The sequence below is a fragment of the Girardinichthys multiradiatus genome, chromosome 12 (genome assembly GCF_021462225.1).
Source record: "Girardinichthys multiradiatus isolate DD_20200921_A chromosome 12, DD_fGirMul_XY1, whole genome shotgun sequence".
NCBI lineage: Eukaryota > Metazoa > Chordata > Actinopteri > Cyprinodontiformes > Goodeidae > Girardinichthys > Girardinichthys multiradiatus.
Window position 1 is genome coordinate 5,326,907 of NC_061805.1, and position 24,933 is coordinate 5,351,839.

Consider the following 24,933-nt stretch of genomic DNA (forward strand, 5'->3'; position numbering starts at 1 on the left):
CAACTACGCCCGACTACATAGGAGCCTTTAGACTGCCCACAGGTGGACTTAACTTCACTAATTATGTGACGTTTGTAGGTAATTGGTTGTAGTAGAACTTAGGGGCTTCATAGCAAAGCGTATACATATGCACATGCCAATTTTCAGTTTTCTTTTTTGAAGATTTATTTTTCTCATTTCACTTCACCAATTTGACTATTTTATGCAGATCCATTCATGACGGTGGCAGAGTAGTAGGGGTCCGTCGCCAGTCTGAACCCCTGCTCTGTCCGTCTCAGTCGTGTCCTTGGGCAAGACACTTCACCCACCTGGCCTGCCGATAGTGGTCAGAGGGCCCGGCTGAGACAATTGTATGGCAACCCTGCTTCTTTCAGTCCGTCCCAAGGCAGTTGTGGCTTCTATGTAACTAACCACTGTCAGTGTGTTGATGTGTGTATAAATGGGTGGATGAATGATTGTAGTGTGAAGCATTTTGGAGTTGGACTTGATAAAGTGCTATACAAGTGCAAGGACTTTTACTATTACATAAAATAAGAATAAAAAACATTTAAATTGTAGGGTGGAATGTATAAAAATAGGTGAATGGGGGGAGGGATACTTTTGCAAGGCACTGTATTTAGTAGACACCAACAGACGTAAGTTTACAGGGCAATTTCAAATAAATGCGGTAAAGGAAAGCAGTACGGTAATTTCATTAAATACACCTTCAATGTTCTAGTCCAGATTACTTCTTGTCACATTTATTTCCTTCTACAAAATGACTCTTTTCCAAGGACAAAATGAAAAAGTTCAGTTCATCAAAATTTTTTTTACATAAGGTTTATAATCTATAAACAAGTGCTTATAGAAAGGAAAAAAAAGGAATACATTTCTCAGAATTTTTCCATCTGACTTATTGTGATCATATTCCTCTAACAATTATTTTTACATTTTGACTAAAAAATAAAGTCAGAGAAGACCAGATCTTCCACACAAAAAGATCAGAGAAGCGAGTCTGCCTGATCCACAGACAATCCTGGAAGGGCAGGGTTGCTGTAGGCTGTCACACCTTGCCTGCACATTGGCAGCTCCAGGCCTGCAGAGTGGAATGGTGCAGCAAATAAGTGTGGAAGAGAGTGAACAAGCGAGGTGGTTAGAGGTATTGTACAGCTGGTAGGATAGATAACCCTTTTGGGGGTGCACAGGAGCAGAGAAGAAGAGAGAAAGAAGAAGCTATGTGCTTGTCACTGATTAGTCTAGGGGCCGCTTTTCTCCATGTTTCTTTGTAAACTCTTCAGCATTCTTCAAGAATTTTTTACGGTCCTTTGAGTATTCTTCTGCTAAGTCTGCCCTCAGGGGATGTTCTGGCTGGGGATCATTCACCAATGCAATGAGGGACTGAATTACTGTAAGAGAAACAAAAAAAAATGTACTGGATAAATATGGAAAATATACAGTAAATCCAACAGCAGTCTTACAAATGCAATTCAGCAGTCTATTAAAATATGTACAAAACATTTTAAAGAAATTCAATCCAATCATACAGACAGATTCAAAGATATAGATATGCATTTCATTTGATTCCACACTATAAAAACCACCCACCCCCTCAAGGTTGAATACATTTATTTTATCTCTTAAACTCCACTTGTTATGAGGTTTTTACTGTGTTTTCCCATGTCCGCAAGTGGCTCTTTGGACCTTCCACAAGGCTCTTAATAAGTTTGGTTAAAACATTTGAAGAACCAACATTTTTTAAATATACAAATAATAAATGCAGGTCTTAGCAGTTTTTCAATTGTTTCATGGAATAATTGCATTGAATTTCCACAATAGATTGACACTAAAAGGTACCAGTAATATTTTTTTAGATCTATTTTCCTTACCATTAGTTTGGAAACTATGTGATCTTTTATATCATTGTCCACAACTATCAACATTGCATAAAAGAAAATGTATCCACTCTTTTTTGCAAATTTCTACGGTTTTTCTTAATTTTAAAACCAAACAAAATTAAATAGTGCTTCTTAAAAATGTCAAATTTCCTATAGTAGGTTTTTATCAAAAATTATAAGTTGTCCTTTTTGAAACCATCATGTAAAATTTGCTCCTGTAAAGTTTTGTTTAGCTGGACTTAGTACAAAACTGGCTCTTTTGATTGTAAAAGTTGTAGACTTTTTATGTAAGGAAACCCAGCCGGTTGCATCGACTTTGCACAATTCCATCAAACTGAACAAACATGCAGTGGAAGTAGAAAGGAGAACTCCCCTTTAACAGAAGAAACCATACTTGTGTTTGTGTTGTTTCAAACATACAGATTGGTTGAGAATAGCAATGCACATCATATTGAAAATATATTGTACAGTGTAGAAGTCTTAAATTTTTATCATAGGTACTCTTCAACTGAGTGATAGGAATCTAAAACAAAAATCCAGAAAATTACATTGTGTGATTTGTAAGTAATTCATTTGCATTACTTAATTATATAGGAAGAGGTGTTGAGGGAGAACATTCATTTTTATACAATTAATTCTATGACTTAGACTGAGAAAGGAGATAAGAGTTCCACCCCTTCAGATCCTCCTTAATGTTTTTCAAAAGGGGGTCGCAATTTATTACGACCCCCTTTTTCAAAGACGGTTGGTCCCAATTTAGCTGAAATGTATCTAAGAGATTTTGGGGGTGAATAATTAAAGGCCAACAATTGAGTCTTTTGTACATTTAATTTATAACCACAATGGCTACCGAATTGTGTAAATGTGTAAAAGGGCCAGTAATTCAGAAAACTTATTTGAGGGGTTACTCAAATATATTAAAATATCATCTGCATATAAGATCACTATGATCCTTCCTGCTTATCCCGATTCCCCTGATACGATGTGTTAGTCTCTGCCAATAAGCAAGAGTATAATAAAGAGAGCAAAAAGCAGTGGGGAGAGAGGGCAGCCTGTCATGATCCATGTTAAAGTATAATAGTGTTTGAGAGAACCATTTATTTTTATTTTAGCTGATGGTCTGCTATAGTATGACATTAGAAAATGTAGCGTGCAAGCCAAATCGATCAAGGACTTTGTATAAAAAAAAACAACTGAGTACCAAAAGGGCTGTTACGTTATTCTACTCTATATGATTCATAATACGTAGAGAATGTTTAATATTATCATGTGTTTGTCAGGAACTTGTTCTCTTCCTCAAAGACAGTAGGTAAATTAAGAGATCTGGGGAAGTTGTTCGTTTGTTGTCCATTCTCCAACAGTGATGGTGAATACAGAAATTTGTAATAATTCTCAAATGAATTTTGTATTTGTTCTTGTTTATATTGTAAAATATTAGAAAAATGGGTATTTTATTTTATCCACCCTCTGTTTTTGTAGCCTCCCTGCAAGATTTTTTGCAGATCTGGGACCAGATTGGTGGACATTTGTTTAACAAAAATATATATGTTTTTCAATTTCTTGAGTATTTTCATTTCTGATTTTCTTTATTCTGATCAGTAGATTAGAGCTTGGTACCTTTTTATGTTTCACTTCAAGATCTTTCAGTTCCTTATTGAGATCTGTAAGTTTTAGATGTTCCATTCTCCTATTATAAGCACACCATGATATAATCCTTCTACGAATAACAGCCTTTCGGGCATCCCAGACTATGGTTGCATCATCTTCACCCTAATCATTTTCTGTCATACATTCTTTTAATTTTAAAAAGTCATCATAAAACAAAAGATGAAAAAGTGGCTTATTTCATTAGTTTTTAAATTTGAAAAAAGAAAAGGGTCTTGTTTGTCATACTTTCTACATACATTTAAAGAAAACAGAAGTTAAGAAGCACCAAGGTCCGTGCACATTTGCTGTTCATTCATAATTCTATTTTTGGAAGTGAATTCAAATTCTGAAAAGGGTGTCAGGTAAGTTTTCTGATTCGTTTGAATTAAAGAAAAAAAACAAAAAAAACAGAAATGGCTTTATTTTGCTTTAAAAATCTGTGTATGGTTCATTCTTTGGTTTTTCAATTTCAAAATAATATGAAAAAAATGAATGAGGCATTTTTTAGTTTGTTTTAAAATTAAATTAGTAAAACGTTTCCAAAAATAAAAAGGTTTGTGGTTTTCTTATTTTAAAAGAAAGACCTGTTTTATATTAATACTCACACAACTTATTTGTGGACAAAGTGTTTGCAGGGATAACCTGTATGTGTAGATGTCTATTTAATTTATTTGGAGTGAAAGTTAAAGCTCGTCTGAAACGGTTTCATTCTTTCATTCTTTTTCAAGTTAAATATTCTGATTCATACGAATCAGAAAACCAAACTGACACCTTTTCCAGAATTAAATTTTACTTCCAAAAATAGAATAACAAATGAACGTACACGGACCCACCAAAAAGACTACATTAATTATTGTAAAATTCTGTAAAAAAAGAGGTTTCAGTAAATTCATCTAAAGTGTACGTACCCACACAATGTCCTGTGTGAGCATGGTGTAAGTGGGAAAAAGTTGGACTGGCAAGCTAAGAAACAAAAAAACTTAGTTTTGAGAGCAGCATGTTTTTGGATTCTGGCTGACTGGATTAAAGGCGGGAATGTTAACAAACAATGTTAACTACATTCTAAAGTGTTGTTTATACAATATAAGCCAAAAATGACATGAATTTAGAAATTTATTTTAAAATCCATATTTCATTATAGAATTCCTGTAATATTGCCAGATGACCAACCTGAAGAAAGAACAAGATGTGTTAATGCAAGTCTCTGGACCTAGTGCTTTTTCCACAAACAAAAACAGCTAACCATTTCTACAGTACTTGGCCAATTTCAGAAATTCATTAAAAATACATAGTTTGTCATAAAATTACAAAAATATCTTAAATATAACATGACCATATTGGCAATAATATGCATTCTTCATAATGTTCCTAAACGTAATGATTTTCCTACAAAACATAAAGTGTTGTTCATACAATACAAGCCCATAAAATTAGACATCTATTCTACAATACATGGCCAAATTCAGAAATTCATTAAAATAAGGAACAGTATGAGTGTTTATTCATGCCCCTGAGTTAGGTACTTACACCAAAATGTATTAACCTTCATTTCCATTGTACTTAGCTAAATTCACAAATTCATAAAAAATAGATGGTTCATCATTGAAATATCCAAAATGTTCTCCTGTAGAGGAGGAACAATATAAGCTTTTGGATTAAATACTTTTACGACCAAAAATCATTCAAAATTCCGTTCAAAAGTACTTTGCCACATTCAAAAAGGCATAAAAAATCTATAGTTTACTATTAAATCCCCGAGGTAATCTCAGACAACCATGTTTATATTAGAAATAGTATACATTGTTTATCATGTCCCTAAATTTAATGATTTTCTTTAAAAGAAAAATGCTACCTGCCGCTTTTACTGTATATATATATATATATATATATATCACTGTGCAGTCTAAATTGAGCAATATTTATTAGGGCTTACAGGCATTCTCTTCCTAAGTATTGTGCAAAATTCCTTGGTGTTTGGCTTAAAAGAACTGTATATATGGCTGCTAGCTCTATTAACAAAATTCATATCAAGTGGTGATGCACTTTGAGATAAAACTTTAATAGGTACTTTTAGGTATTATGCACTGAATATATCTCAAAGGTTTATCCTCTTAACCCCAGTGTTTTAAATGCAATTTCCGCCTACAAAATACATCACAAACTAAATCATGAATAGCTCCACCGTTAGGAGGTGTAAATGCAAACATTTGGTATGTGTGTAAAGATAAGACATTAAATAATATTTTTAATAAGTGAAACCATTATTGCACAATGTGATTAAAAAACGTTTGTAGCATCACCAAAATTATTTCTAAATGCACATTGCAAAACACCATGAAAATTCTATTGAAATCCTAGGAGAAGCCTCAGATTGTAGTCATCAACATCTTGACTATAACTGCAGCTAATTTGGACTGAATCCGTTAAGGCATATTTGTTCCACAAAGGTTTTAGTGAGCAATGTGCCAGGTGAAGTCATTCCCATTTGGGCACAATTTAGCCAAATGTGTTTTTCACCTCATAAAATGGAATCTGATCAAATAAAAGTGATGATTTCCATTTTAAGTCCCTCTGCAAATGACATCGTCTTTGGTCATCACATGTATCATCAAAATGTACCACTGTACACTGCATAAAAATCAATTTAAATTAATATAAAAATAAGCTGAATTCTATACTTGTGTCTCCAACTGGAGGAATTTCACAGAAAAAAAATCATTGAAAAACAAGTGAACAGATAAATTATTTATACTAATTATAAATTATGTATATGTTTTTTTTGCTCTGCTCCCTACAGAACACACACCTCCTCATGTCAGTGGCAGTCTCACCACTGAAAGCTGGCTGCAGGTGTTAAAGGGACCAAGTTTTGGAGCAGTTGCAGTAACAGGAGCTTTAGACTCATTGCTGAGCTCTTTCATGAGGACCACCCTGAACGGCTTCTGTGACAGTGGAGTCTCTCCTCTTCCAGTGGCCAATATATTCAACAAGATGAAAGAGTTTACTGGATACACCACCCTCCTTCACTCCGCACGGTGTCTCCACTGAAGGCTTTGTGAAATGTGCTGCATACAGTCACCTCCTTGCAGTTCTTCCATTTCACAGAGAGCAGTCAGTCTTTTCGCAGCCACCTCATGTCTCCTCTCTCTGCTGATTTGGACAGGGTATTCCTTGTTGCCAACACGTATCTGACGGATGGTTCCATATGCGGTGGTGTCAGTTTATGGAACAGTGCAGGGCTAGTGTAGAAGTTAGTCCTTTCTGTGCTGGATGGTCTTGCTTCCTCCTGGCTGTAAAAATACAGAAATAGGGTAGTTCATTGCGAAGTTTTATGATTATAAAGAAGAAATTCCTCTTCTTCCTCCACTTCAAAATCCTTGCTGCTGTCCGATGACTGTTTGACTTCAACATTACTGGTGCTCAAAAGTTGTTCCAAAGCTTCGAAAATGGTCAGCGTCCTCTTCTTCACCATTCTAATTATTGGCGTTCAAGAAAAAAAAAACACCACAGAAAAGATGTGTGAAAAACAACTCGCTGTCTGGAGAAGTGCGTTAAACAGACTGAATAAGCCAACCGTGATTGCAATTTTGATTACCTATGATATGGACGGAAATCGAGTCACCAGACAAGGCCTTACAAAGACGCACGATACTTGGATGGAAAGGTGAGAGTCCGTAGTTGCCAATGATAGCGGCCATGAGGGGGTGGGGCAACAATATGTGCTTCCTGTAGCATTTCTCCGGTTGAGCTAGCCATGTCTGATGGACCTTTAAAAGCCATCTTTCACCAAAAGTATTTGTGAAAAACTAAGTGGACGACCCAGTATAGAAATATTAAAGACTCCTCTTGCGAGGGATTTAGGGAAAAAATGTGTTTGCGGGGCCTATAAGAGGATGTTGGTCCCTCAGGCTACGAGGTCTGTTTCTAATGGTTTGGGCGGAGACGTTCACGCCAGTGGCCTGCTTTGTAGGGCTCTGGTAGTACTCATCCTTGCACAGAGGAGCAGACACCGGTCCTGCTAATGTGTTAACGACTTCCGATGGCCCAGTCCAGCTCTCCTAGAGTAACTGCCTATCTCCTGGAATCTCCTCCATGCTCCTGAGACTGTCCAGGGAGACACAGAAAACCTTTGGGCCATGGCACATTTGTGTCCCATTGCCACAAGTCTGTATTATAATATATATCATCATAATTTTTCTTTTTTCCTTAAAATATTTTCTCAACTGCTAGGCAAGCAATATCCTACACTCTAATTTAAGTTTAAAAACAAACAGTGATTGGCTCAGCCAATCGACAATGAATGTTTTGATGTCTTCAGTGTGAAGCTACAATATTCATAGTCATGAAAATAAAGAAAACTCTTTGAACGAGAAGGTGTGTCCAAACGTTTGATCTGTATTGTATGTACAGGTCCTTCTCAAAATATTAGCATATTGTGATAAAGTTAATTATTTTCCATAATGTCATGATGAAAATTTAACATTCATATATTTTAGATTCATTGCACACTAACTGAAATATTTCAGGTCTTTTATTGTCTTAATACGGATGATTTTGGCATACAGCTCATGAAAACCCAAAATTCCTATCTCACAAAATTAGCATATCATTAAAAGGGTCTCTAAACGAGCTATGAACCTAATCATCTGAATCAACGAGTTAACTCTAAATACCTGCAAAATATTCCTGAGGCCTTTAAAACTCCCAGCCTGGTTCATCACTCAAAACCCCAATCATGGGTAAGACTGCCGACCTGACTGCTGTCCAGAAGGCCACTATTGACACCCTCAAGCAAGAGGGTAAGACACAGAAAGAAATTTCTGAACGAATAGACTGTTCCCAGAGTGCTATATCAAGGCACCTCAGTGGGAAGTCTGTGGGAAGGAAAAAGTGTGGCAGAAAACGCTGCACAACGAGAAGAGGTGACCAGACCCTGAGGAAGATTGTGGAGAAGGGCCGATTCCAGACCTTGGGGGACCTGCGGAAGCAGTGGACTGAGTCTGGAGTAGAAACATCCAAAGCCGCCGTGCACAGGCGTGTGCAAGAAATGGGCTACAGGTGCCGCATTCCCCAGGTCAAGCCACTTTTGAATCAGAAACAGCGGCAGATGCGCCTGACCTGGGCTACAGAGAAGCAGCACTGGACTGTTGCTCAGTGGTCCAAAGTACTTTTTTTGGATGAAAGCAAATTCTGCATGTCATTCGGAAATCAAGGTGCTAGAGTCTGGAGGAAGACTGGGGAGAAGGAAATGCCAAAATGCCAGAAGTCCAGTGTCAAGTACCCACAGTCAGTGATGGTCTGGGGTGCCGTGTCAGCTGCTGGTGTTGGTCCACTGTGTTTTATCAAGGGCAGGGTCAATGCAGCTAGCTATCAGGAGATTTTGGAGCATTCATGCTTCCATCTGCTGAAAAGCTTTATGGAGATGAAAATTTCATTTTTCAGCACGACCATGGCTAAATTAGACCAGCCTGATACCCAGTCATCATTGATTGCACCAGTAAGAGCAGAGTATCCAGGGTAATGTCAGCATACCACCAAGTAGGACGAACCACATCCAACAGGATTAACTGTGGATGCAAGAGGAAGCTGTCTGAAAGGGATGTTTGGGTGCTAACCCAGACTGTATCCAAAAAAAATAAAACCACTGCTGCCCAAATCACGGCAGAATTAAATGTGCACCTCAACTCTCCTGTTTCCACCAGAACTGCCCGTCAGGAGTTCCACAGGGTCAATATACACGGCCGGGCTGCTATAGCCAAACCTTTGGTCACTCATGCCAATGCCAAACGTCGGTTTCAATGGTGCAAGGAGCACAAATCTTGGGCTGTGGACAATGTGAAACATGTATTGTTCTCTGATGAGTCCACCTTTACTGTTTTCCCCACATCCGGGAGAGTTACGGTGTGGAGAAGCCCCAAAGAAGCGTGCCACCCAGACTGTTGCATGCCCAGAATGAAGCATGGGGGTGGATCAGTGATGGTTTGAGCTGCCATATCATGGCATTCCCTTGGCCCAATACTTGTGCTAGATGGGCGAGTCACTGCCAAGGACTACCGAACCATTCTTGAGGACCATGTGCATCCAATGGTTCAAACATTGTATCCTGAAGGCAGTGCCGTGCATCAGGATGACAGTGCACCAATACACACAGCAAGACTGGTGAAAGATTGGTTTGATGAACATGAAAGTGAAGTTGAACATCTCCCATGGCCTGCACAGTCACCAGAGCTAAATATTATTGAGCCACTTTGGGGTGTTTTGGAGGAGCGAGTCAGGAAACGTTTTCCTCCACCAGTATCACGTAGTGACCTGGCCACTATCCTGCAAGAAGAATGGCTTAAAATCCCTCTGACCACTGTGCAAGAAGCTGAGTACAGGAACGTGGTGGACCGCTTTGTGGCATGGTGTGGAAACAATCATCTCATTTTGAACGTGACTAAAACAAAGGAGATGATTGTAGACTTTAAGAGAAACAGGAATAAGTCAAAAACTATTTCTATCATGGGAGAAGAAGTGGAGGTGGTGGAGGAGTATAAATACCTCGGTGTTCACCTGGACAACAGACTACAGGTCCTTCTCAAAATATCAGCATATTGTGATAAAGTTCATTATTTTCCATAATGTAATGATGAAAATTTAACATTCATATATTTTAGATTCATTGCACACTAACTGAAATATTTCAGGTCTTTTATTGTCTTAATACGGATGATTTTGGCATACAGCTCATGAAAACCCAAAATTCCTATCTCACAAAATTAGCATATTTCATTCGACCAATAAAAGAAAAGTGTTTTTAATACAAAAAACGTCAACCTTCAAATAATCATGTACAGTTATGCACTCAATACTTGGTCGGGAATCCTTTGGCAGAAATGACTGCTTCAATGCGGTGTGGCATGGAGGCAATCAGCTTGTGGCACTGCTGAGGTCTTATGGAGGCCCAGGATGCTTCGATAGCGGCCTTTAGCTCATCCAGAGTGTTGGGTCTTGAGTCTCTCAACGTTCTCTTCACAATATCCCACAGATTCTCTATGGGGTTCAGGTCAGGAGAGTTGGCAGGCCAATTGAGCACAGTGATACCATGGTCAGTAAACCATTTACCAGTGGTTTTGGCACTGTGAGCAGGTGCCAGGTCGTGCTGAAAAATGAAATCTTCATCTCCATAAAGCTTTTCAGCAGATGGAAGCATGAAGTGCTCCAAAATCTCCTGATAGCTAGCTGCATTGACCCTGCCCTTGATAAAACACAGTGGACCAACACCAGCAGCTGACACGGCACCCCAGACCATCAATGACTGTAGGTACTTGACACTGGACTTCTGGCATTTTGGCATTTCCTTCTCCCCAGTCTTCCTCCAGACTCTGGCACCTTGATTTCCGAATGACATGCAGAATTTGCTTTCATCCGAAAAAAGTACTTTGGACCACTGAGCAACAGTCCAGTGCTGCTTCTCTGTAGCCCAGGTCAGGCGCTTCTGCCGCTGTTTCTGGTTCAAAAGTGGCTCGACCTGGGGAATGCGGCACCTGTAGCCCATTTCCTGCACACGCCTGTGCACGGTGGCTCTGGATGTTTCTACTCCAGACTCAGTCCACTGCTTCCGCAGGTCCCCCAAGGTCTGGAATCGGCCCTTCTCCACAATCTTCCTCAGGGTCCGGTCACCTCTTCTCGTTGTGCAGCGTTTTCTGCCACACTTTTTCCTTCCCACAGACTTCCCACTGAGGTGCCTTGATACAGCACTCTGGGAACAGCCTATTCGTTCAGAAATTTCTTTCTGTGTCTTACCCTCTTGCTTGAGGGTGTCAATAGTGGCCTTCTGGACAGCAGTCAGGTCGGCAGTCTTACCCATGATTGGGGTTTTGAGTGATGAACCAGGCTGGGAGTTTTAAAGGCCTCAGGAATCTTTTGCAGGTGTTTAGAGTTAACTCGTTGATTCAGATGATTAGATTCATAGCTCGTTTAGAGACCCTTTTAATGATATGCTAATTTTGTGAGATAGGAATTTTGGGTTTTCATGAGCTGTATGCCAAAATCATCTGTATTAAGACAATAAAAGACCTGAAATATTTCAGTTAGTGTGCAATGAATCTAAAATATATGAATGTTAAATTTTCATCATGACATTATGGAAAATAATGAACTTTATCACAATATGCTAATATTTTGAGAAGGACCTGTAGAGTGGAGATGCAACTGTGAAGACATCTACAAGAAGGGACAGAGCAGACTGTACTTCTTGAGGAAGCTTAGGTCCTTTGGTGTTTGCAGCAAGATGCTGCATATCTTCTATAAGTCTGTTGTGGAAAGTGTGATCTCTTCTACCATCATCTGCTGGGGAAGCAGCATCAGAGCCAGGGAATTAAAAATGCTCAACAAGCTGATAAAAAAGGCTGGCTCTGTTCTGGGGACTCCTCTGGAACCTCTGGAGATCATTGTGGAAAGAAGGATTCTTCATAAAATGAAGAACATTATGGAGAACCCTGAGCATCCTCTTCATGAGACTGTCCTACAACAACAGAGTGTCTTCAGTCAGAGGCTTCTTCAGATCTGCTATAAGACGGAGCGCTACAGGAGGTCCTTTCTGCCCACAGCCATAGGCATCTACAACGGCTCTTTGAGGAGACCTTCATAACATGAGCTATAACAACATTTAATTTCCCTTTGGGATTAATAAAGTATTTTTGAATTGAATTGAATTTCAGTTTCATTGTCCAACCCCTGTATATATATATATATATAGTATATAAATTTACAGGTGTTGTGAAATTAACATTACATATCCTTGCATCCAAATATATAACAAAGACATCCGTAGGGTTCCTTTATTTTATCAACTGAAGCCTGTGCAGAGGTTCCAAATCTTATGCTGATTCCCAACCAGGCCAACTTTAGGACTATTCAGTGTATTTAGAGTTCCACACAAATTAGGACTTCCACTGCATCTGGGCCTTTCAAACTGCTTCTCAATTTTGCTTGATGAAGCCCCAGGTAACTCAGCTGAGGGTACTAAAACCCATTAGAGACAACCTCATTCATCAATAAAGATCTCTTCCTCCCATCGCAAACTCCTGAAAGATACCAGCATTTAGAGAAGTTGTCAAGCCTCCAGAGGCCAGGAGTTCGTGAGGAATAACAACCCCAACTCTACCCACAGAACAGTTTATTCTCTATCAAGTGGCTACTCCCTCACAAATCAGTTTAAGAGATGCAACATGTCAAGTAGTGATCCTGCCTTTCAGCTTTGTCAGCCTGTCTAAGCATTAACATTCATCACTGAAGACTTGATTTCCAGGAGAGGCCAAATAATGGGAGCATATACACCACTTCCAGAAGCCACTGTTCCGACATTAGAAACAAAATCCTAATTATGACAGGGTAAACCTCTGATTCATTTTCCCAGAAGTTTGGAATCATGTTGGCACAAAAGGCACACAAAAAAAACAACGATCAGACTTGTTAAAACATGGCTTCTTCAGTCATTTTGATGCCATCAAGCATTTCCTGCTCAGTGATTACTTCTCTGGTCTTACCCCCTCCTGCAGTTATTTTATAGGATGGTTCTGCTGACTGCTCAGCCTGATATTGTAGTCTCCTCTGCTTTGCTATTTAAGGGTATGGGCTTTGTACACAATTTTTTTGCATTCTGAAATACATCTTTTGCAACCAATGGAATTCTTCTTAATCATGTTAGCAGTCATCTAATATCTTTCAATGTTGCACTTCAAAAATGTTGCAAACATGGATAACTATCCACCTCCACTTACAGACTGGTCTGACCAAGAGTGATTTTCCTCCATTGTTAGTCACTATCACTCTAGTTCTGCTTCAAACAATAAAGGCTGAACTAAATCTGGAACCTGAGCCAATCGTCCTGATGGTTGATTAGTCTGCATACAGACAGGAGGTGGATCGGTCCACTGGGGCAGTGACAACCACCAAGAGCTTAACCTTTTTAAGATCGTACCATCGCCAATAACACAGTGTATAGCGTGGATCACTTCAGATTCTTAGAATACACATTTGCTCGAGATCTGAGGTGGTCCTCACATAAAGACACCGTCCTTAAGACGGCCCAGCCGAGGTGGTTGGTCTGTGGGACCTTGATAGGTACAACCTGCATTAGGAGCTGCTGGTGATCTTCTACTCCACCATTATTTGGTATTTTGTATGTCTATCCATTTATTATTAACCTCTACAGAGAACTCTGTTACACTTCTCAATTGCTCTACAAAAATCAACTTCAACTCATCAGAGCCTTTCGGGATCGTTCGATGTAGGGCTGAGGATGTGTTTCCCCTGTTATGTTGGAAGGGGCGGTCTCATCCTTTCAACAACTCCCTCAGGCGCCCCTACAAGTTAATAATTATATTGCATTTATTTTCTAACTAACGTAGATCACAAAAAAAGTCATTTAAGGTTAACCCTAACCCTAAAACCAGGGTAACCGGGGACAGGTTACCTGTCCAGTTTGTTAAGCTAATAAGTACAACAGAACTTTTAATCAGAGGTCACAGCTCACCTCACTTGCGGATTTAGGATCAGATATTAATTACAAGCAGTCGTAGAGATTCTACTTTTGATCCTAACAAAACTGATTTCTGGTCAGCTATAAATCTGTTTGGGCACTATGGATCGCAAAATCCAATGCTCAAGGCACCCTGGTTAGAGTGCATTGGTACGGTGTATAACTATACGGAAGAGGTAGAAAGTGCCTGCCTAAACTTCTGTTTTAAAAGAAGGCAGAGGCATGTAGCCTTTTCAGCTATATTTATCCAAATAATGCTTCAAATACATTCTTGTTCAGAGTAGAATTCCTTTATGAGGGTTTTACGAAGGTTGAAGTCCTATTTATCAATATAAGTTTAGGTACAGTTTGTCCACTTCTTTATTTTCAATTTGTTTTGCATGTTTATCACACTTCAGGGTTTTTCAGATCATCAAACATATTTGAATATTAGTCAGAGACAACACAAGTAACCACAAAATGCAGCTTTTAAATTAAGATTTTTATTATTAAGGAGGCAAGGAATCCAAACCGACATGGCCCTGTGTGAAGATGTAAATGACCCCTCTAATAATTAACATAACTGTGGTTTGTCATACTTGATTTCAAACTCTCTAGTCACACCTGGACCTGATTACTGCCACACCTGTTCTCAATCAAGAAATCACTTAAATGGGACCTGCTGACAGAGTGAAGCAGACCAAAAGATCCAAAAGCTAGACATCATTCTGCGATCCAAAGAAATTCAGGAACACTCGAGAAAGAAAGTCATTGAGATCTATCAGCCTGGAAAGGGTTATAAACATTTATAAAGCCAAAATTCCTCCACAGCGCTGGAAAAGACTCATTGCAAGTTATCACAAAGGCTTGATTGCAGTTGGTGCTGCTAATGGTGGCCCAACCAGTTATTAGGTTTAGGAGGCAATCACATTTTCACACAGGGGCCATGTAGGTTTGGATTTGTTTCTCCCGTAAAAAAAAACCTTCATTTAAAAACTGAATCTTTTGTTTAGTTGTGTTTTTGACTAATATTTAAATTTGTTTGATGATCTGAAACACTTAAATGTGACAAACATGCAAAAAAAATAAAGAAATCATGAAGGGGACAAACACTTTTTCACTCCACTATATGTGTCCAACCAGGGCTGGGATGTGAGGTGCTCGGCTTCAACAAATAGAAAGAAATATCGCCTTCTACCTTACGGTACAAAAGTTAGGGTTGTTCAAATACGAATTGAGTTGTTCAATTGAAATCACACAATATATTTGCAAAAGCAAAGTGGAGTTAATTGCAACAGATATTGCACATCTGTAGTAATCCGTAGTAATCTGTAGTAATAAGGTAGATAGCAATTACAAAATGTGAAGACATTATTAGTTATGATTATCGCTTTTAAAAGTAATATAAAAATACTAGTATATAAACAGAGCCTATTTTTACATTAAAACTAGCTGAATGGTGTTATTAAATTCTCCTCTTACTCTAAACATTATCATGTACAAATATCTGAGAGAATTGTAGAATCTCCAAAAGCAAACGTTTACTGAAACATCTCTTTGTAGGAGGAGCATCAATTTCACTGCAGCAGTCAAGCATGTCTTAAGCTTCGTTTGCTCATCATGGGAAGAATAAAAATTGTTTTTTTAACTTTCATTATTGTACGTTCCCTTACTTAAAAATGTGTCAAACATGTGTGGTATCCACAGAAGCATTAGAATCTTGGCTAAAAGCTGATGTAAACAATTTCTACAAACACAAAACAGTTAAAACTACAAGCAGTTGAATCAGAAAGTAAACAAACTCCACAAATTGGCATCACGGCAAAACTCTGTCTCAGTTGTTCACCACACAGCATCTACACGCAGAACCAGCAGGACTGCTGAAAGAAGAGATCTCACAGATTCCAAAAATATTACATTTTCTCACAATTCACCCAGGATTTACTCAACCCGCAGCCAAGCCAGAATTATTACTTGCATTTGAAAAACATAATCATTAACTTAAGGCCTAATCTTCAAAAGGTTTGCTTGAACAAAATCACACGCAAACTGTGTTGCATGTGCAAAGCTGATCTACAAATCACATGCAAATCGAATTGCGTGTGCAAAATGAGCCGAACCTTTTAGTGCGTTTGCCTTCAGGAATCCGTAAACCATATGTTGATCACCAGAATGCACATATTTATTTTATATTTTTTGTGTCCTGTCCAGCAAAGTTGCTCTCAGAATGGTTGTCCGAGTGCCAAGAAGAAGCCCAACAGATTTATTTGCGCAAGTGGAGCATTAGACTTTATAATGCTCCGCTTGATATATATACAAAAAAACATAATTAGAAATTACTTTGGGATTATTTCAAATGCAATCGACACTGAGGTGGAAACAAAGGAAAAAAAAAAAAAGGGAGAGGTAGGGCAAAAAGCTGAAAGGGAGAGGAGATAAGAAGAGGAGAGAAAGAATGATAAAGAGAATACAAGATAACACCGTAGAGGTCTGATTCTACAACAAGTGGAGGAAGAAAGAAGATACAGTCATGGCCCTAAATGTTGTCACCCCTGAAAATTTTCAAGAAAATGAAGTATTTCTCACAGAAAAGGATTACAGTAACACATGTTTTGCTATACACATGTTTATTCCCTTTGTGTGTATTAAAACTAAACCAAAAAAGGGAGGAAAAAAAGCAAATTGGACAGAATGTCACACCAAACTCCAAAAATGGGCTGGACAAAATTACTGGCACCCTTTCACAATTGTGGATAAATACGAGTGTTTCAAGCATGTGATGCTCCTTTAAACACACCTGGGGCAAGTAACAGGTGTGGGCAATATAAAAATCACACCTGAAAGCAGATAAAAAGGAGATAAGTTCACTTAGTCTTTGCATTGTGCGTCTGTGTGTGCCACACTAAGCATGGACAACAGAAAGAGGAGAAGAGAACTGTCTAAGGACTTGAGAACAAAAATTGTGGAAAAATATCAACAATCTCAAAGTTACAACAAGTCCATCTAAAGAGATCTAGACTCTCCTTCTCCACAGTGCACAACATTATCAAGACGTTTGCAACTCATGGCACTGTAACTAATCTCCCTGGCCGTTGGCGGAAGAGAAAACTTGATGAATGGCGTCAACGCAGCGAAGTCTGGATGGTGGATAAGCAGCACCAAACAAGTTCCAAAAATATTCAAGCTATCCTGGAGGCTCAGGGAGCATCATTGTCAGCGTAAACTATCCGTCAACATTTAAATGAAATGAAACGCTATGGCAGGAGACCCAGGAGGACCCCACTGTTGACACAAAAAAGCACGACTACATTTTACCAAAATGACCTTGAGTAAGCCAAAATCCTCCTGGGAAAACGTCTTGTGGACATATGAGACCAAGATAGAGCTTTTTGGTAAAGGACATCAATTTACTGTTCACTGAAAACGGAATGTGGCCTACAAAGAAAATAACACAATACCTACAGTGAAATATGGCGGACGTTCAATGATGTTTCGGGTTGTTTTGCTTCCTCTGGCACTGGGTGCCTTGAATGTGTGCAAGGCATCATGAAATCTGAGGATTACCAACGGATTTTGGGTCGCACTTTACAGCCCAGTGTCTGAAAGCTGGGTTTGTGTCTGAGATCTTGGGTCTTCCAACAGGACAATGACTGCAAACAAATGTCAAAAAGCACCCAGAAATGGATGGCAACCAAGCACTGGAGAGTTCTAAAGTGGCCAGCAATGAGTCCAGATCTAAATCCCATTGAACACCTATGGAGAGATCTTAAAATTGTTGTTGGGAAATGTTGCCCTTCCAATAAGAGAGACCTGGAGCAGTTTGCAAAGGAAGAGTGGTCCAACATTCCGGCTGAGAGGTGTAAAAGGCAAAAACTTGCCAGTTTGCACCATTGTCAGCGCGACAATGATGCACGTATTTAACAAACACTGAACTTTACTACCCACCAGAAACCCATCATGAAGCCAAAGGGACACTAAAGGAAAAACAAAAACAAAAAAAACTGCGCTTCTTGTGCACAGGACAGATTATTATTATTTTTTTGGCCCTCAATGTCCTTTTTATGGCTCTGCAAGAAGTACGTTCATGTTGTATTAAATTATTATGGGCCTATATTGGTTTGCAATGTTTGGGTCAAACGACTTATATCCCTGAATTGAAATCACTTGTCACAGGAAGAAAACTGAAAGCTCTCAGAGTGGAGGAAGGGGCTGGGGGTGGCTGTGTTGGGTTCGCCACAGGTGGGGAGGGGTGGGCACGAAGGTAACTACAGCTGTTTAGGAATGTATTTCAATGTAAGTCGGACAGTGGCTGTCAGCTTTTCTAGGTTTTATAATAAATATTTCATGGCTTAACTGTTGATTTTAGTATTTTCATGTTTCTAAATGTTTTTACTGTTGTTTTGTAGCACTTTCAGATACTTATGTTGATGCTAATTATTAGTATTTTATAATTATTATATTTTTTATTATTACCTCCAACTCCATGTTTTTAAATTTCATCTTTCTTATTCGACCACTCTCAAACTCTCCATAATAACACACACAACTTCCTATTTTAAATAGGGCGGTCTGCGCCACATTTGCTCTTGTTACCCATTGTGCACGCAATCTTTCTAGATCACACGCAACACACCCACTTATTGCACGTGCAATTTCTTTTTTTTTTTTTTGCACAAGCAATTCCTTGTTTGAAACCTTTGAAGATCAGGCCCATAATGATTGTTTAAATAAGGTTGGTAATTTCTGAGAAGAACTCAAATAGATTTGGGCATGTTATCTTGAGCACAAACTACAAAAAAAAAACCCTTGGGGCATAAGAGGTTAAACCTTGATTAAAAATGTTTTTAATTTTTATGTTGGCCAAAATCAAACAAATAAAGCCTATCCCCCAAAGTGTACACTATTAATTTACAGAGGATGAAAAGAATAGAAAAACTAGATATATGAAGGTGTATAACTCCAGGGACTATTTATTATACTAATGACTAAACATTTGATCATCTTCAAGCCCTCCATCTAGTGAGGAGAATTATTCTGAAGGTATATTAATACCTGATGACTCTGAGGTTCTATCTGCTGCCCCAAAACAAGCTGCACCAAGTGGGCCTCGTGGTATATATTTACTTTTTATTATATACACAACACAAGAAAATTAGAACTTTTTAAGAGTATTTATTATACAGATCACTAACTTCAAATCAATCTAGTTCTTCATGTAAAATGTATAATGTTAAAATATTGTTATTGTGGCACTGCCAATTCTTTTAAGTGACATGCTCATTTTGTGTAATTTTAGGTAATATTTCTACATTTGTTGAGCTACTGACGTGTGAAAATTGCTTTTGTCTCATTTTCAGGATTGTATTTCTTCCAGCTCCTGAGCGGTGATGCAAAATTCTCTTTGGTTTCTACGAAAGGAACACCTATACCATATCAAGAATTTCATTATTTTACTGTACATTTTTGGAGATAGACCCTGTACACCAACAGCTGCACCTCCAGTCACCAGTCTGTCAAGCTTCTGAAGTTTGCGGACGACACCACCCTGATCGGACTCATCTCTGATGGTGACGAGTCCGCGTACAGATGGAAGGTGGACCATCTGTTGGACTGTTGCAGCCAGAACAACCTTGAGCTCAACACTCTAAAGACAGTGGAGATGGTTGTGGACTTCAGGCAGAACCCAGCCCCACCTGCCCCCATCACCCTCTGTGACTCCACAATTGACACTGTGGAATCTTTCCGTTTCCTGGGAACCATCATCTCCCAGGATCTCAAGTGGGAGCCAAACATCAGCTCCCTCATCAAGAAAGCCCAGCAGAGGATGTTCTTCCTGCGGCAGCTGAAGAAATTTAACCTGCCAAAGACTATGATGGTGCACTTCTACACAGCCATCATTGAGTCCATCCTCACCTCCTCCATCACCATCTGGTACGCCGCTGCTACAGCCAAGGATAAGGGCAGGCTGCAGCGTGTCATTCGGTCTGCTGAGGTGATTGGCTGCAGTCTACTGTCGCTCCAGGAACTGTACACCTCCAGGACCCTGAAGCGGGCAGGGAAGATTCTGGCTGATCCCTCCCACCCCGGTCACAGACTCTTTGAAACTCTCCCCTCTGGCAGGAGGTTGCGGTCCATCCGGACCAAAACCTCACGCCACAAGAACAGTTTTTTCCCATCTGCCACCAGCCTGGTTAACAAAGCCCGGAAACCACACTGACACTCTCCCTCCCCCCCCCCCTTTTTTTTTTGCTGACAGGACACTTGTAACCTGTAACTCTATGCGTTACATTAACGCTCAGCTTGGACTCCTGCTTTACTTGCACTGCCATACTTGCACAATGATCACCTGCACTGTTGTATTGCTCTTGCATCTTATGCTGCTCTATACTTACTCTCACTCACTTAAAACTGTGCACATATATTTGTATTATATTGTAGATATGTTTATACTGTTCAATTTGTATTGTATTGCACCGACTACGCCAAAACAAATTCCTTGTATGTCCAAAAACGTCCTTGGCAATAAAGCTTTTCTGATTCTGATGAAAACACTGACATTCTGGCATCTTAAGAGTATTTTTCTCCCATAAATCCACCCATATTTCCACCCTTTTTTAAATATTTAACAAAAATGGCCTGCTGACATATATTCACACTCTTCACAATAGTAAATGGCAAAGCCTTTATTTGGCTATATGACAGAGTCCCTGACTGGCTTTTGGCAATGAAACATTTCTTAAAATTGCAGATAAGCCTTTTATATTTTTAGTTTTGAAATGTCATCATTTGCAAAGAGCACAACGTTTTTAGAGTTCTGAAGACCTGCTTGCCTAATCTTAATCTTTAACTCATTTCACAGGTTCTCCATCTCATTTAAGTCTGGACCCTCCTAGAGCCTGGAATTCTCCTAAATTTGTATTTTACTTTCACTCAGGAGAAACATATTTATAAAATAAAATATTGACAGCAATCTTAATTTGCCAGGGATAATAATGTTTTGGGCAAAACCCAAGCTGGTGCAACACCTACAGAACTCTTTGTTGAAAAAAAGATATGGAAAAACAAAAGAAGAGCAGTGATTTGAACTATTGGCGACCAACATCCAAACATTCATGGTTAAGAAAGTTTACCCTTTAGTATGATACCCCATCAACTTTTGCAATGATATTACAAATTAAACACAGAATTTCCAAGCCGGCGTAATAATAATAATACCTAAAATTCAGAACCTTGTTCTAAAGATAACAGAGTTGGAGAGAAACAGATTAAGATGGAGAGATATAGAGAAACAGGTAAAGATATAAAAAGATAGAAATATGGAGGGAGACAGATAGATTTAAGTAGAAGCAGAACCAAATCTGATATTCCTAGTGGAAGTACCTTACTCACTGCATAACTACCTGTGTAGCTCCAGACCATAAAGTCATCAGTTCTGTAGGAATCAGTGGCCAGCTATTTTCTATTCACAGATGTATTAGAAAAGTTCTCTAGCATATTTTTAGCTTTGTTTTAATCATGTGGCAGATTGTTAATCACTTTATCAGATCCCAGTTCTGTGCACCCATGTTGTGGACTGAATGCAAAACTTTATTATTAGCATCCTGAAACTGTCAGCCTTCCCTTATTTCGCTATCCTGGGTCTGTTGAAATATTTATTAGGCATCAATTATGAATACCATTTCAAAACAGTGAAATCTATATTACAAATTCTTTTGCCGGGCAGCGTGTAAAAGGAATTTTTTTTTTAATATATAAAAAAGTGTTTTTGAACCACTGAATATTATACTCTTAAATGACAGACACAAAAACAGTTATACTGTTAAAATAGCTCAGCTCACTATATCTGGAAGCTTAACTAAAAACAAACACTTGATTAAAGAAAATAAAAAAACATACAATTTCATATTTAAAGTACTTCTCAGTACCACGCACCTTGGTCAGTTTTGGTGGCAGGCTTCCAATTCTCAGCACTAATCACAGGCAAGCACACCTGACCTTTCTCGTCGATGTTGGGGTGATAGATCTTTGTCTTGAATGTGATTTTTGGAGGCTTGAACGGGTACTCGGTTGGAAAAATGATTTCAATCCTAAACGCGCCTTTATCATAAGGAGGATTGTCCTGAAAGACAAGTTAATGATTATAACTAGATACCCAAATTAAGGCAAAGCAGACTAGAAAAACAGAAATTCTTACAGGAACAATAAGCCCTTGCCATGACAATAGGTTTGATTCCTCAACTTGAATGTTTCTGAAGTTCTTCATCCCAGATCGTCGAATCTCTTCAAGTTCCTAATAAATCAAACATATGACATATATTACACATTAACCTGAGCAGGAACCGAACCGAACCGAACCGAACCAGACCAGACCAGACCAGACCAGACCAGACCAGACCAGACCAGACCAGACCAGACCAGACCAGACCAGACCAGACTAGACTAGACTAGACTAGACCCAGACCAGACCAGACCAGACCAGACCAGACCAGACCAGACCAGACCAGACCAGACCAGACCAGACCAGACCAGACCCGTTTGTACTCGCTATCTTTATAACGACCATCTGGATGATCCAGAGGAGGAATGGGAGAAGGTCATGTGGTCGATGAGACAAAAATAGAGCTTTGAGGTCTAAACTCCACTTGTTGTGTTTGGAGGAAGAAGAAAGATGAATACAACCCCAAGAACACCATCCCTACCATGAAGCATGGAGGTGGAAACATCATTCTTTGGGGATGCTTTTCTGCAAAGGGGACAGGACGACTGCACCCTATTGAGGGGAGGATGGATGGGGTCATGTATCAGGAGATCTAAGCCAACAACCTCCTTCCCTCAGTAAGGGCATTGAAGATGGGTTGTGGCTGGGTCTTCCAGCATGGCAACGACCCGAAGCACAGAGCCAGGGCAACTAAGGAGTGACTCCATAAGAAGCATCTCAAGGTCCTGGAGTGGCCTAGCCAGTCTCCAGATCTGAACTCAATCGCAAATCTTGGATCTGGAGGGAGCTGAAATTCCATATTGCCCAGTGACAGCCACGAAACCTAAAGGATCTGAAGATCTGTATGGAGGAGTGATCCAGAATCCCTGATGCAGTGTGGGCAAACCTCTTCAAGAACTAAAGGAAACATCTGATATATGTCATTGCAAACAAAGGTTTCTGTACCAAATATTAAGTTTAGTGTTTTCTGATGTATCAAATACTTATGTCATGCAATAAGATGCTAATCAATTACTTAAAAATCACACAATGTGATTTTCTGCATTTTTGTTTTGGATTCTGTCACTCACAGTTGAAGAGAACTTATGATTATAAATTAAAGTCTTCTACATGCTTCGCAAGTGGGATAATCTGCTAAATCAGCAGTGTATCAAATACTTGTTCTCCCCACTCTGTGTGTGTGTGTGTGTGTGTGTGTGTGTGTGTGTATAAATATATATATATTTATATATACACACACACACAGATGTAATTCTCGCAGTAAATTAAATTCAAGCTTGTCATTTCCACAATGTTAACCTAACTACTCAGGCATCACAGCTGTGAAACAGCTTATTGGCTGTGATCGATTTAAACAATCTGAGTGAAGTATTAAGTCAATCTGGGAATAATAGTTCATTAAAGTGGGTAACTAGTCACGCACAGAAATCGCATACGTTTGGACAAAACAACATTAATCTAACCAACTCCGCCTCCCTGGTCTCTCCGTTCCTTTATCCATTCCTTGATCAAACCATAGATGCGACTCTGATACCCATTATAAGTGGAATCCATAACATGGGTGTCTCTGGCCTACTCGCACAATACCAGTGCGTTGCTGCCAGGCTTGATGATTAGCAATGACCTCTCGTTTATAGAAGATTTAAACAATTAGACAGTTAGTACCTACAACATTACAAAGTGGCATTATCTTGTATGCTCTTAGACACAATATGACCACGGAGTGTGGCCCTCATAAAGTCTTTACGCATTAAAAAGAATGTCCCGTAAAATTAAGACAGAAACATTTACCTTGGCCAGCCTTCTGCTCGCCGCCATCTTGAAGTCACTGTGTCGTTCCCAGAATGCACAGCGCGACAAAAATATCGGGCCTTACTCATCAATCCCCAAGTACACAAGTACGTTCTTGGCGAGAAGAATTGAAAGTATGTTCTTGCCGAGAACGCAAGGACGCAGTACGGTGGCTCTGCAATAGGAACAGAACGCACTTGATGTCATCGCTCTGCTAAGCTCTTTTCCGAAGTTGCAAAAAATTATTCTCTTTTAGTTGGGAATGTGATTTTTTTCAAATTTCTAATGAATGTAATTTGACAAATATCAAATAGTTAAATTTTTTTTTAAATAATCAGCTAAAGTTTTTATTTTTGATCATAAAAAAGCTTCAAAAAGTAAATAATGGTGGTTATATTACTTATATTACCTTATAATATATTACTTTATATTACCTTATAATATAATATAATATTATATTACTTATATTACCTTATATTACTTTTTCAGATTTGTTAACAGTGAGCCATGAATATCTACCAAACAATGAAAAGCTCTGCTACCTCAAGACTATCTGCATATAAATTTTTTTCTGTCTTAACTGACAAATAATAATAATAGCTGATGGCCAGCTTTAGAGTTATGCAGTTGATTCATTCATATCATAATTCCTTAATTAAGTTTGCACTAGATCGATAAACAGGAAAAGTTGAAATACTCATTTTACATTTCATTTTTGACCAACCTGCATTTGGCCAGAGTTGTTTTACAACAGCATTATTCATTTACAATAACTACTAAACTTTTTTTATTAATAATTCAAAAATGTAAAAGAAGACCAGGAGACTGTACAGATGATGACAAGACATGACAGTGAAGAGGATCACTGGGAGCTTTCGGGAAACTACATCCAAACCTGG

General features: G+C 38.9%; 1 protein-coding gene across 2 annotated transcripts; it reads right to left on the reverse strand.

Moving 5' to 3' along the window:
* Positions 1-712: 712 nt before the first annotated feature.
* Positions 713-24,099, reverse strand: ube2l3b (ubiquitin-conjugating enzyme E2L 3b). 2 transcript variants are annotated; one of them, XM_047381598.1, is made up of 4 exons: positions 24,035-24,098; positions 22,220-22,315; positions 21,958-22,144; positions 713-1,385 (listed from the first exon to the last, which is right to left on the reverse strand). In XM_047381598.1, exons 1-4 carry the CDS (start codon positions 24,059-24,061, stop codon positions 1,231-1,233), a joined length of 465 nt encoding a protein of 154 aa, XP_047237554.1. In that variant the 5' UTR covers positions 24,062-24,098; the 3' UTR covers positions 713-1,230. The 2 variants fall into 2 exon arrangements, with proteins under 2 accessions (XP_047237554.1, XP_047237555.1); XM_047381599.1 differs by lacking the exon at positions 713-1,385 and adding an exon at positions 4,622-6,811 and having other exon boundaries at positions 24,035-24,099.
* Positions 24,100-24,933: the final 834 nt, after the last annotated feature.

Excerpts from the sequence above, each read along its gene's own strand:
- ube2l3b (XM_047381598.1), bottom strand. The coding sequence starts at position 24,061 with ATGGCGGCGAGCAGAAGGCTGGCCAAG. Across the intron at positions 22,316-24,034 it reads CGAGCAGAAGGCTGGCCAAG|GAACTTGAAGAGATTCGACG; the intron begins GTAAATGTTTCT and ends TTGATTTATTAG. Across the intron at positions 22,145-22,219 it reads GGCAAGGGCTTATTGTTCCT|GACAATCCTCCTTATGATAA; the intron begins GTAAGAATTTCT and ends CTTGTCTTTCAG.